Here is a 14,049-nt window from a genome sequence, read left to right as displayed (position 1 = left end):
TCCATAACGACATATGTTTGTTGTATTTATTTTAAATAAATTAAAAAATGTAAATATTTAATAATTGCAGCCATATAGCAAAGCTGAATGAAACATATCCGATAATGTTACGTAGTTCATCGCAATAATACCAATAATTTTTATTCACGCAGTATGGATTCCTAAATTAATAATGAAAATGATTACTCTTTAGCTAAAACCAATTAAGTATTACAAGGCTAAAGAGAATAAAAAGGATAGTTTGACACTATATAGTTTAAGTTTCGTTTGAACTTACTTACCTTGAAATCGCATAATTTAATTCCAGAAAAAAATACATATCAATTGATCTTTAGATCATACTTGTAGTGAAATTAAATTTCAACGCCTTTTTAGTTGATGTATCAAATTTATATTTAGCAATCCAACAAGTGTCATTAAAGTCAAGTGTCGTGCCCGCTGCCCACATAAGTTAACAAGCAAAAACGTTAACCGCCCTTTCGCACGAGTGTCGTTGTGATCTGAATGGGAGACGTGAACCTTAAATGTCATAATTGGATTTTAAAGTCGCGCAGTTATTACGAGAGTGCTTAGCGTCAACCGACCGAATAGGCCCTTGAAAGATCCGCTGTCGCGCTGCATTTGGCAATCGGTTGTTGTAACAAAACGACCACATAGTTCTATTTTTGACGACAGACTCACACAATACATTCATCTAGTTTGACTTTTCGTTTTATATCGGAAAAGAGACTTTCACTTGTTTCACTTTTCTTTTTTGTAGTAGCGGCTAGCGACATATTTCATTTTTTTACTTTTCTTTTTTGGAGTTTTCTAAAAGTGTGGTACAAAAAATTGACCAAAAATAAAATAGGTTTTTATGTTTTGTCAATTCTCAAAAGTCCTGAAAATGTATCTCGTAGACCGTTAACTATATAATCATTCAGGACACTTCGTGACGTTTTTCATTTGAACGTCACAACACATTTAAGCCTAAAAGCAGTCCCGAAGAGCCTATTTTTGAACGTAAGGCTTTCTTGATTAAGCAAACTCGTTTGGCCATATTGTTTTACCATTGTTTTTTCTAAATTCGCCGATACAGCCCTCCCCCTTTCCTGCAGGTTTTTGTTCAAATCTTTAAAGTAAATTGTCGTGTGAAGTACGCTCGTGCTACCGCAAGCAGTCCAACGTGCGCCCAACATCGCATATCGAGTTTCACTCGCAACAATAAGTTGTTGGCTTGCGACAAAGCGGCATCGCCAGCATACTTTGAGTAACCCTTCTTTGTTGTTTCACGCGGCAGGGTTTTAGCCTCTAGTTTCGTAAACGGCGGCCGCGCTGGCCCCAGTCCAAAGCAGCCCCATAAGTGTAAGCGCCATTTCACCGCGAGGCCTTTTGTGTGCCATTGTGGCTCGGTTCGTGGGATGGACGAATCACAATAGACGAGAGCGCGCTCATATCTGTTCGAACAAACGCCAGGCCATCATCGACACCATCATCGCAATCATCTTCTTCGAAGCACAGGCACGTGACGACACTTGTCGCGGGGTATTATGACGTCACCATCATCGTCGAGCGGAGGCGGCGCATCTGCCCGGGACCTCGACGCGGGAGACGCGAAACGCGGCGAAGGTGAGAGGCCGCTTTGATTGCTGCTAGAGAGGCACAACGACGCGCCGTGACGACTTTTTGTGTTGTTGTCTTCGAGGTTGCGCGTTGTTTGTTTTGTTTTGCTGTGTGTAGGTTGAACGTTCGAACTAATCCGACAGCAGTCGCGTAAACTTAGCAGGAGGTTTTCTAAAGGCCAACGCTGCTGACACTGTTGTTGGGCAACGGCGTCAGTAAACCGAAATGCCGGTAGCTATGTATGTCGGGCAGATTAAGTGCGATTCGTAGCGGATAGAAATTCAGGCACAATTGGAACGTAATCAATTATTGACTGCGTTCATTATCTAGATTAAACGTAGACTGGCTTCGCACGTTAATCATTCACGGTCTCCAAGGTAACAGAACAAGCATTAGATGACAGTCAGCTTCTCTACTGGAAAGGGGTTGCCATTACTGAATATAAACCCGGCTACACGTGCTGTTTTGTACTTAACATAGTATAGCGTAAGGTTTTGTAAATTAAAAGTCGGGTTTCCTTTCGCACAAAACCTGACAGCCTCGAAAAAAAGAAAGTAAGTTTTGCAGAAATGAGAGATTTGCAATGTTAGTGGCGATAAAAAAATGATGAACCTCGCTAGTTGTTTCTTTCGTTGTAACATATAGGGTATACACACAATTGTGTATAAGATGTTCTATTTGCGCTCGAACAGACATTAAAATAATTAAGGCGTTTAGATTAACGTCAGAAGAAGGTTAAAACACCTATTGTATTATTCAGAACTCTTAATACACGCAACATTCACCGTTCTGCTCATAACAGTAGACCACTACCTTTTTGGTTTCTAACGCTGTGACTTTACAGAAAAAGCAATACGTAAAAGAAAACGCCGATCCAGGAAGAGACACCGCACCTCCTCCACCAATTCATCAAGCAGTTCGGATGCGAGCGACCACGGAGGAGAGAAGACAGATTCAAGCAGCAACGAAGGAAGTGGAGCATTTCTGGAAGCGATCCTAAACGCAAACGAGATCGCGAGAAAAAAAGACCGAAAAAGGGAAGGCCGCTCTGGCGCAACGGATAAAACAGACTCGGGTGACGAGGATCTAAAAAGAGAAGGTCCCAACGAGTCAACAAACATTTCTGGCGACTCACGTTCAAAACTGAACAGGCCCAAGTCGGCAAAATACAGAGGCCGATCGCTGTGCACCCGCGAAGGACCTCTCGACAGTGTAGGCTCGTCGAGTAACTCATCAGTGACCACACAGGAAGAGGAGTTCCACCGTGAAGGGGATTACGGTGAGGCTTGAAAAATTCCGCTATACATTTTTTGGGAGCGTGCAACGCCACACGGCTGGTAGCCTATGTACGAACGCTACAATATCCTGCCTATAAGTTGTATTGCTCAGCATAGTTAAGTGATTTATGTTTGGGACGTGGCGCCCGTACCAAACGTTTACATTAAAAGGCAAGAAGTTGGGTTTATCGTTGCGTCGCAGGATATAAAGTTGTAGGTTGACTGCAAAAACGATATCAGCAAATTATATGGTTTACGCATAATTTTTTTAATTGTACAGTATTTAGCTTAGTTGACGTCACATCAGCTCATACTTAATGGCGTAATTTGAGAATTACTTACAGTATAGTAGCTGTTTCTAGGCATGCTTTTGTGTGTTTGCGGACTAACAGCAACAATCTCTCAGTTAAAGAAAATAACCTGATCTTAACTACATCTGTGTATTGATTTATTTGCCTTTGCTTCGAACAGACGCAGCAAAACAGGCGCTGCTTCAATATCGCGCCAGTCATCTGCGCGAGTTATTGCTGCACAGCTATCTCGACCACCGCCACGCCAAAAGCCTGAATAAGCACGGCGCCTACTACGAGCGCTATAACTCGCGCCGATCTGCCTCTAAGCAAACGGACAGGGCGGCGGGAAATCAGCGCTCGAAACGCGGCAGAAGCAAGCTGGAAAAGACAAGAAGCGCGTACGCAAACTCGCGATCGCAAACTCAAGAAAGCACCGGTTTGTCGCCTGATCACGAGGCCGCGCTTAAACAGGCCGCCAGGGGCTTGGCTGAGGAAATTGTCAGGCTGCATCAGCGGCGCTTGCGCGAAGAGGCCAAGGGCAAAACAACAGACATGAGGCCCAAGACGAGCAAGGGCAGGCGGGGAGTGGCCGTGGATGCCACACCTTCCACGGATCGCACCAACGAGGATTCAAACGCGGCGGATGATTCGAAGTCTTTCTCTTCGCCGAAACACGTCAAGGTGGTCGCTCCTGCTGAGGAAGAGGAACACTTGTCGGAAAACCGCCCGGACCCCAACCTATCGTCCACCACCGGCGAGCACAAGAGCATCCTGAAAAACAAAGGCCGCGATGCCAAGAAGCCGCCGAGGCCGCAAACAGCTCTCGTGACGTCATTTAGGGACAGGCAGCGGCGGAATCGCGGACCCACAATCGCTCCTGGCGTTTACGAAAGGGACCGCGAGAGCCTGGGCTCGGGCACGTTGGACTACTACACGATGCCCAACTCTTCCGGTGAGCTATTTTCCTACTCCTACCTCGCAGCGCTGCTGAACACGCTGAGGCTCGACGGGAGTGATTCCACGCCAAAAAAGAAGCCCGAGCAGGTGCTACAAGTCACGCTCCGCCATGCCCCCAAGCGCCCGAAGTCTGCTGCAGGTTTCGACCGCCAGGGGGCGTCTTCTAGACCAGGTCGAAAGGTTAGGAAGCCTAAAGCGTCGAAGGAAATCCAAACCGACCCCGACGGGGAAATAAGCGTGAAACAAAACGAAGTCCCACGAAAAGAGAAGGAGCTAGTTGTGGACGAGGTGGAGAAAAAAACAAAGATGGCAGCGAGACCGAAGACGGCGCCTCAGATCCGTCCCGGATCGGACAACATTAAGTGCAACTGGCAGCCTGGGTCGGAAGTCGAGAAGAAAGGGCCAAAGGTGCAGTTTTCTGATCTAATGGCTGACTGTAATTTAATACGACCTTATTAGCCAATGCCGAACCTACCTGCCTCGTTTGCTATTCATACCCACGTTTTTTTTGTTAGCACAGATATAGTTTGCTTTTACTCAAAACTTGTATTTTGCGCTATATTAATCTGCACACACGTAAAGTTTTGCTATCGCTATTTCCTAGTTTAAAGTTTCGACACTAAGTCCTGACTTGCTATAATGACGGACATGTTTTTTGTCCAATGCCGGTCTCTTTTTAAGTGCTTTTAAATGACTTACCACAAACTAAATGCTTACAAAAATCAAGTAGGTGACTGCAATTACTTCAGCTATCATCAGGATTAAGAAATTCACGACGCTATTTTAGGCGAAATATATTTCTAGTTTACAACTCATATAATGACTGAAATGAATATTATACCAGAACGACTTGAACAGTATTGGAAAATCTTAATTACAATTTAAAACGTTTGAAAAAACGCAAGAAAGTCCGAGTGACTATTAATTGAAGGCAAATCTAAACCAGGAACTCGTTTGATTTCTCGAAGTATATTTCAAAGCACTTATATAAATCTAAGTTTGAGTAGTTGGAGTGTTGGTCATTCCTTTTTTTGATAACTATACAGTCAACCTGTTTATCCAAATGACAAGTGACTAACTATTTATCCAATTAACAAGGGATAAGTCATATATCCGAATGACCACAGTTAAGTCATATATCAAAATTTAAAGAGTCAAGTCATTCCTCGAAATGACTAAAGCAGTGGTTCTCAACCGGGGTGCCACGGCACTGTAGGGTGCCATTTGTAACGCCTAAAGGTACCGAGGTATATTTCAAATTCTGTAGGATTGCATTTTTTGCTCTTTTGGTAAGCTTCTCGATACAATTTTCTGTGTAGGCTAACATAGAAGTAAAAATTAGAAGAGTTTTTTTTTCAACCTTGTTGCACAGTTACTGTGCTGTTTCAATCTCGTTTATTGTAACGTTGCAGTTAACCACTCAGCAAAAATACGAGCAAGGGTGCCGCGAACTATTTATAAATTCTGCAGGGTGCCGCAAGCCATAAAGGTTACGAAACACTGGACTAAGGTAAAGCCACGTATAACACTTAACAGCGCAACTATTGCTCAGGCGTCAGACCACCAACTGAAGAACACCGACAACCCGAGCGTAGCCGACTGGCTCAAGCGAAAGAACGAGCTCCATCGGCGACAGAGGATCCAGACAAGCCGAAAGAATCGAGTGAAGCGCGAGATATTGATGAACGAGTACAACGAGCGGGAGGACAAGAGAGAGCAGGCGCTCGTCGAGTACGAGAGGTGGAAGAAGAGAAAGAACAGGTATAGGTGTCAAGTCGGCTTGAACCAGACTTAGACAACTAGATAATTCTAGTTTTCTAATTCATTGAATTAGAGCAAAATGCGGCTAATTCTAGTTCTAACCTGATTAGTGAATTGCTTGTTTGCTCTAATCCTAGTTTTAATCCAATTCGGATTTTACCAAAAATGCTACTTTGTCCAACGGCATTTTTAGTCTCTCCGTTAAAAAAACAGAATTTGAATTAAAACGCTTTGATTGAAACGACTTGTATGTCATTTTACAGTCTAAAAAGGCATAAAATTTAGCACACACATTATTACCATTCACGTTCTTATAAGAATAAATTGCGATTAAATCAAACTGATTGTAAATAATTAAATGTGATTCTAGTTCAAATTCTAGTTGAAATTTTATTTTTTAGGAATTCGGTAATTTAATTCTAATCTAATTTGAGAAAACACAAAACGATCTAATTCTAATTCTAATCTAATTTGGAAAAAATAAAGTGGTCTAATTTTAATTCTAATCTCATTATAAAAACCTAAAATAAATCTAGTTGTCTAAAGTCTGGCTTGAACAAGTGTTTCTCAAAACCATTTTTAACAGCGATTTAAATTTTTTTTTTTTTTTTTTTTTTTATGTTCTTCAAACAACACGGGGTTTCGAATAGGGCACCGGAAGTGTTCTAGATGTACTTACGTTAGTTTTGTTTCTTAAAATGTTCTTTCGACTGTGACTTCAAACTATAAAAGATCATCGTCCGCTACTAAGTTTAATATCACTAAACATGGTATCAACCTCGTTTTGTCATTTTTCATATTTTGAGATATCTTACTAAAAAACTTACTTTAAAATCGAAAAGATTTATTACTTTTAAATTAAAATCGAAAAGATACTTTGTGAAAGATACAATGGTATTGCGCCGATTGTGATGTAACTCAAATACATTATTCGCATCGACAATTCTGAACTATTAGGATCTCTCCGAAATAGTGATTTAATTCTCAAATATTTTATATGTTGTTATTTTCTTGCACTTAAATGTAACTTCTGCATTGCAGAGAGACTTTGCTTCGCCGTCGAAAGGAAATAGCGGAATCGAACGTAAAAGCACAGAAGCCCGAAGCAAACAACAAGCCAGGAACTGGTAGTTTGTTTATGTATGAGCCATGTAGTTTCTTGCTTCATTTTATATCGTCGTTCACCATGTGGTCTGGAATGTCTTGGCCAGGGTTAGATTAGAAGAAATGGTAATGAGCTTTTTGTCATACGCATGGGCCATGAGCTGCATGGCTTGGAAAATAATGAAGACATCTTGGAAATAATGTAGACGCCGTAGTTTTTTTTTCTGTGCCGTGAACCTCTAAAAACGAAATGGCGCACCAAAATTATATTGTGCACAACAATGTTTTAATTAAAAAATCAACTGTGTTTACAAGCGCAATTTTAACAGTCTAGTTCAAACGCTGACGCTACGTTCTTACATCGAAAACAACTAAAAAATAAATAGGTGATATAACAATAATACTTTGACTATTGCCAACAGTCACTTCGGAGTCATCGGCGGTTCAGCGTGATGTCGGCGCTGACAGCAACTTCACCACCTTCGCCGACCTGCGCAGCTCGGCGGCGACCCCCAGCGTTCAGCCCAAATCGTCCATGCAGAACCGGAGACGGCCCAAGTCGGCCCCAACCAAAGTTTCCTTCACAACACCTGCGGCCAGCTACGTCCAAAAACCAGACAAGCCCGCTTACCCCAATGATCTCCTAATCCCTGTCAAGCTAGATTTCGAAAACGGCGGCGTCGAGTTGCTAAGTCATGATGACGTAGCCGCCAACCTTTCGGCAAGAGAACCGCTGATTAGTCACAGCGTCGGAGCGTCGGAACGCAAGACCAGCAGTTTCCTGGAGAACTTTATGGAAGTCACCTCGCCGAAAGCGTCCATGTTCGACATACCACCGCCGGGCAGCTTTAACGCCGATTCGGGCAAAGAATCCGAAGCGGCAGAGAGCAAAGCCCAGCTGAAGAAAGGAAATAAAGCGGGAACCGGCAGCGCCGGATCGCGAGACCTCTACAACAGCTGGGTGCGAAAAAAAGCTTCGACCAAAGAGCGTCCTCAAACGGCCAAGTCTTTCCCTTCTGGCAGAAGGTCGCCCACCAAGAAACAGAAAAGCGCCGATCAGCCAAAGCACGACCCGCTCAGCAACGAGCTGATTTCAGATTTGGCTAAGAGGCGGATTCAGAAGATCCTCGAAAGCAAAAAAGAGGTCGACAGCGGTCTGGGGCCGAATCGTCCGCGATCCGCGATTTCCCGTGAGGTTCCAGCCGTGGAAAGCGGAGAATCTGTTAATAAGTGGAAGATGAGGGATGGCGCGGAGGCCAACGAGACTATTTCGCGCTCCGTCGATTCGCAAATCAGGTCGGCAAAAGGACGCAAATTGTTTCCCGCCAGGGACCAGCAAAGACCCGTGTTCTCATACGACCGCAAGGCGAAATCGAAATCGGTGTTTTTCGAGCGAAACCCAGTGGTCAGACGAGCTGCGAATGAGTAAAGTTTTTCTAACCACGCTTGCTTTGATCGCAGAGTTTAGTACTTTGTAACCACGTACTTTTATGTATGTAGTATCGTCACTGTGACATGTTTGTCAAAAGTGTAAAAAAAAGTATATTTGAAATTGATGCAAAAGGCAATGTTTTCACCAATTTAAAGTTTGATTGACTTAAAACTTGGCGCCCATGTAAAGGTTATGTTCTGTGGGCAACATATTTCTTCGACCGAGGTTTTGCATATTGATAAACATAGTGCTTTCCACCGTTTTCGCACGAACATATTTTACAGAATTCCTATTTATTCTGGAAAGCACGACAGAGTTAACGTATTAGTGGCATCGTAAGTAAAGACCATCCTGTGCTTTAGATCGCTGAGCTTCTGCACTGTGTTTTTAATTACTCGTTTGCTTTTGGTGTATATTATTCACTTATATACTGTAGGTGATTTTATAAGTGCCTTATTATTTCGTAAGATGATAATGTTGCTAATTACATTTCTCAGTTTACAGGTTGTTTATTATAAGAATGTACCATTAGTCATATTTCTAACAGGGCCACAAGGTTGGCAATTGTCATTGGTTATCTGTATACAAAGTAGGGTGACCATATTTGACCAGGCAATAAAAGTCAAATCAGTGTTTCTTAAAGGTTTTACTTCCAGACGCACCTGGCGAGCGAAGCGATCGCGAAATTTATTTGAGTGTACCGGTATTTCCCTTCAATTGCTTGCAACTTTTCAATAAACAGGCTTTTTTTTTTTTTTTGCTTGTATATTTGTATATCTTGAAAGTACTGTTGGGATCAATTTTGACGCCAGATAAAAATTAGTCAAAATTATTTTAAGTCATAATCGTTATGCACTTTATTGGTGTTGTAAGTTGCGTCGCCGCGATAGTGTTAACGTTGTTGCTTTATTTCCCTCTGGATTTACCAAACTAAAAGGCCGAATCACCGTGTAAGCATTTGGCAAATGATATAACTTGAGTGAGCTTTTTAAAATTGTCGTTTTAAAAACCGGACGTCCTGAAATATTTGGGGGTCATAATATGTCAAAATTTAATTTTTTTAGGTCAAAACATAATCGCCCTACTAACAAGGCGTTATACACATCAGTTAAGCCCAACCCAGGGTATAAAGACAACCCTGCAGTTTTCAGAGGTTTTTTGTTGTTGTTAAAAGTTGTGATCTAAATTTTAACAGTTGCCCAATTTATTAGTCCATTTTTAGACGACAAATAGACGGCAGAGTTCATTGGGTTTTATACGCTGTTTCGTTGTTCCTAATAAAACGTTAAGAATTTGCCTTGAATGATTCCAAGGGATACTCCCAGCACGCTAGATTACGTTAACAGCCGTAATTTAATTAATTTCAAAATGTGTGAACACAGATTTCCAGACAAGTCTACAACGGGTTTATTGATACATCCTGGCGTGAAGAAAAATGCTTTCGAAATATAAAGAACACAGTTTAAATTGATAGACGTAGATTTAGCACTTGATTTGTCCTTCCAGCTCCTTCATCATGTTAACCCATTCTGAAAATACAGCACATTATTTTTAATCGTCATCAGAAAGAGATAAATTGCAATGTACACCATGCCTGTTACAATTAAATTCACCAGAACCTAATATGGACAGCAATGCGTTGTACATAGTAAATAAATGTATACCAATGCAGACTGTTTCTCTGTTATGCCGTTCTTTAAAGCGTTTGATTAAGATTTTAGTAAAAGTAGGTTTTACGGATATAATGTGCACAAAAAAGTTTTGAAAGTCTATAAAATAAAATCGTATCACCTTGGTCTCATTTCACAATATTATCAGCAAATACTGGGCAACAATATATTTCGAACTGCTGTGTATACTAATATATGGCATCGGGATTTGCATTCGGCAAAGATGTAATATTCTCAGAAAAAATAATCCTACACTTAATTAGATTATCTTAGAATTTTAGATTAACCTACACAATCACATTGCATGACAACCGCTTGTAACTTTGCGAAAGCAATAAAATGCTTAGAACTAAAGATTATCCTCGTTTGTTGCGTTAATAAGCGGACGTCAATCAAACCATACAAGTCGCATACCGTCAAAGTCAATGTACTTGTCCGAGTTCTCGTCAAATTCCTTCATGATCGTTTCAATCTCCCAATCTTCTATTTTCTCGCCGGTGTTTTGAAGGGCCTCCTGAAGAAAAGAAGGTAGTTGGTTAGGTTTGCATGAACATTAAAATGGCCAATTTTGAAATGTGTGCTTGCCTGGCGCTTTGGCGGAAAAACTGAATGCGATAGTGACACACATATCTTTACACTAAAGAGCGTGTCTGCGAAACTCAATACTGTCCAGGACTGGGTTATGTATATCCCAATGCTGTTGAGCCCTTTGCCAAAAAAGTGAATTTTCGTATGTTCAAAACGCCCTTCACTTTGTGAATACACTCCAACAGTTATTTCATTCTTTGATTTGTTAAACATCCGCGTCCATGTAAAGTCTCATTTTCTTGTTGTTTTATGACTTAAATATTTTTAATTACTCTCTTGGATTTCGGAAGTTTTGAAAAAATGGGTTTTATTAAAAGGCGGTTTGCCAAACTATTTCCCAATATTTTTACTATAATAAAATCGATAACTCGTTGAGTGTAGAATCCCTTGTTATGCAAAAGACTATTCGTAATCGATAGAGTCTGTAAACTTTAAAAGTTTAAAAGTTAATGTTGGATTGCCAATGCGTCATTCTGAACTTTCTAAAATGACCTCTTACTGTATAGTACGCTTTCAGTCGCTTGTGTACCTTGAGCTCGTCCCAGCTAATGATGCCGTCGCCGTCCTTGTCGTAGTAGCGGAAGGTTTCCTTGAGGAGGTTCTTGAAGCTTATGCTCAGTTCCTCCTCTCGCTTCTCTGAGCTACCGTTCAGCTGGCGAGCCATAAAGTCCAGGAACTCGTCCAGCGCCATCGTCTCGCCTGTTTTAACGCGCCAAAATGTCTCACCGCTTGTTTATCACTTTAGGCCAGTGGTTCTCAACCGGGGACTGCGGCACCCTAGTGTGTGTGCCATTTCTAATCCCCAAGGGTGCCGCGACATATTCGGCAATCTTAAACAATCTCATTTTTACAACTTTGTGTGTAAGAATAGAGTGGAATAAATCCAATTATAACTTCCTGCATTGTGTAGCGTTGATGTGTGTTGTTCCAGTTCCGTTTATTGTGACAACCTAGTTTTTACCTACGTAAAAATCTTAGGGGTGCCGTAATCTACATATCATTTCTGAGGGGTGCCGCTAGCCATAAAAGGTGAAACACTGTTTTAGGCCATTTCCAAGTTGTGTGCGTTATATTTACAGGACCACCGACAAAGAGAAGCTTACAGTAGGTATTTTCGAACGGAATTTTAGCGTCTATATATAAATCACTAACTATACAAAGCTTTTAGGTTTAATTATTTTGAGCTTCTTTCACATACATTAACATTTTCGGGTCTATAATTTCCTAAATGGCGTACATTTGGAAATGCCCGAAATAACCGCATCTAAAGGCGTTTCGTTTTTTCGCAGGCGTTTCACTTTTGAAATGCAAATAGCGGATCCATTCGCAAATAGACGGGCCACTTATGCATCGAGATTGGTTCTTGGTTAACAATTTCATCGGTACAAAGTTGCCCAAAAAGCACGAGACAAAAAGCCTTGTAAAGCTACTTCGACTTACTTACAGCCTATCATTTCCTAAAAAAAAACGTACAGGCACGTGTGTTTAGGAGGTTGACTTTGCGTTTAGCGCTTGTCCAGTTTACGTTTAGCGCCTGTATTGATGGTAAACAGATCAGCTTTTGAAAGTCGAATGAAGCACGATTTGATGGCCATTGATTGGTGCCGTTTACTTAGGACGTGCTACTCGCAGAAGGACATTTTGAAATTAAATTGTGTTGTTTCAACATGTTTTAACCTGAGTGACGCACCTGCAGCAAAGTCGCGGATAATTTCGTCCACCTCGTCTTCAGAAGGCGTCTGTCCCAGCATCCTTAGGACCTTGTTCAGTTCGGCAGGACCAAGTTTGCCGTCTTCCGTTTCGCTCGTGAAGATTTCGAAAGCACCTGAGCACTCTGCAACAAGAACGAGCTGCTCAAAGCGCCGAAGTGTTTACAAAACTTTAGTGACAAATATAGCTCGTTGGGAATTGTCTAAAAAAGGGTCGAGTAGATCGACATCATCTTGATTATTAAGACGTTTCGATACGAGCTTGTATCATCTTCAGTTAATGTGTTAACATAATCAAGATGATGTCGATCTACTCGACCTTTTTGGCTTTGCAATTTCTTGTGACTTGTTTTGGCAAAATACGCAGGCCACATTGCTGTTGCCGTAAGTAAATTTCGTAGTTTTATAAGTACATTTTTGTTTTATGTTATGTTTATGTAAACCAAAACTTACCATCTTTCAATTGTTCTGGAAGCGACTGCAACAAAGAAAACAAAATTTAAACGACAGGCAATTTACAATGACTACTATTGACAACTACAGCAATTGCGTAACCTGCATTGTTAAAACATTCAAACCACACGGCAACTTTGCCTAAGTATAACTTACCATGACGATTTGCTGGAACGGTCGTTAGCCTTAAAGCTGTGTATAAGTTACTGAACTGCTGCGATGTTCTGAGTGGTCTTCCATGGCAGTCTCCCCTGCACTTGTACTCCTAACTAAGCGAGCAGAAAAAGGCAACGATGAGGTGACAAGATGTTAATGCGAGAGATGTGTTTATGACGTAAGCACGCTGCCAAGTGCCGACGTCTTGGATATCCATTTCCTTGCCGAGACAGACTAACAGCTGCCAATGCCAACCAAACTCTGCGAGCAGCTTTTTGAATTCAATCAATACAGGCCGTAACTCGGTTTTCTAAGTTACATATCCAATGATATTTATATGTTGCTATAAAATTGCCCCAATCTTAGCATGGTTCCATCCTAGTAAAGCAAGGTGCACTAGTCCGTGAGTTAACAAACAATAAGTTAGAGCCATTGTTTTAATACAATTTGGCACGTGTAAACGTCTCGTTAACGTTTTTGGTCGCATCGTGAAAAGAGTACTGCCAATTTGTTCACCGCATCAAACAGAGATTGATTACAAATTGAGGGTATACGTTTGTGGCCGATGGCGCCCCATGCGGCTAGGTCAGTTCAAGACTCATTAACTCAGCGGTTCCCAAACTTTTTTCTAGCGACTCCCTTGTAAAAGAATGTTCATCTTGCGATGCATCCAGCGATAGGAAATTTAATATTTTTGATATTTGTGTAATAAACACGCACAAAGTGTAACTGCATATACAAAAAACCAGCGCAAGAAGTTAAAAAACAACGCAAGTAACGTATTAGGTGTTACGTGCGGCCTTACACAGGGGTGTGACGTGTATAAGCAGAAAGTTTAACTTTCAAGCAAAATCTCTGGGTTTATTCACGAATCGCGTATGGAATAATTCTTGTAGACGTCTACTGTAATATAAGCTTAATAGGTCTTTTGCTGTTACTGGCCTTTACCTCGCTGTAAATATTACGCCAGGCTAGGGTTTCCTCGCAATTTTTCATGATAAATGTAAACCTCGAATGTCGATAAAAGTCAATGCATTACCTAACATC

The 14,049-nt window shown here is 41.4% G+C and overlaps 2 protein-coding genes across 2 annotated transcripts; one reads left to right on the top strand and one right to left on the bottom strand.

Annotated features, from left to right (window-relative positions):
• Positions 1-1,322: 1,322 nt before the first annotated feature.
• Positions 1,323-9,122, top strand: LOC146137866 (uncharacterized). Its single transcript, XM_083394459.1, has 7 exons — positions 1,323-1,608; positions 2,447-2,881; positions 3,351-4,537; positions 5,682-5,890; positions 6,932-7,020; positions 7,201-7,205; positions 7,428-9,122. Exons 1-7 carry the CDS (start codon positions 1,530-1,532, stop codon positions 8,421-8,423), a joined length of 3,000 nt encoding a protein of 999 aa, XP_083250585.1. The 5' UTR covers positions 1,323-1,529; the 3' UTR covers positions 8,424-9,122.
• A 700-nt stretch (positions 9,123-9,822) lies between these two features.
• On the bottom strand, positions 9,823-13,054 carry LOC146137865 (troponin C, body wall muscle-like). Its single transcript, XM_083394223.1, has 6 exons — positions 13,003-13,054; positions 12,847-12,871; positions 12,375-12,518; positions 11,214-11,383; positions 10,511-10,610; positions 9,823-9,955 (listed from the first exon to the last, which is right to left on the bottom strand). Exons 1-6 carry the CDS (start codon positions 13,003-13,005, stop codon positions 9,909-9,911), a joined length of 489 nt encoding a protein of 162 aa, XP_083250349.1. The 5' UTR covers positions 13,006-13,054; the 3' UTR covers positions 9,823-9,908.
• Between the last annotated feature and the right edge of the window lie 995 nt (positions 13,055-14,049).

Source organism: Ascidiella aspersa, chromosome 7, assembly GCF_963924565.1.
Source record: "Ascidiella aspersa chromosome 7, kaAscAspe10.2, whole genome shotgun sequence".
Lineage (NCBI taxonomy): Eukaryota > Metazoa > Chordata > Ascidiacea > Phlebobranchia > Ascidiidae > Ascidiella > Ascidiella aspersa.
This window is presented reverse-complemented; position numbering and strand designations above follow the sequence as displayed.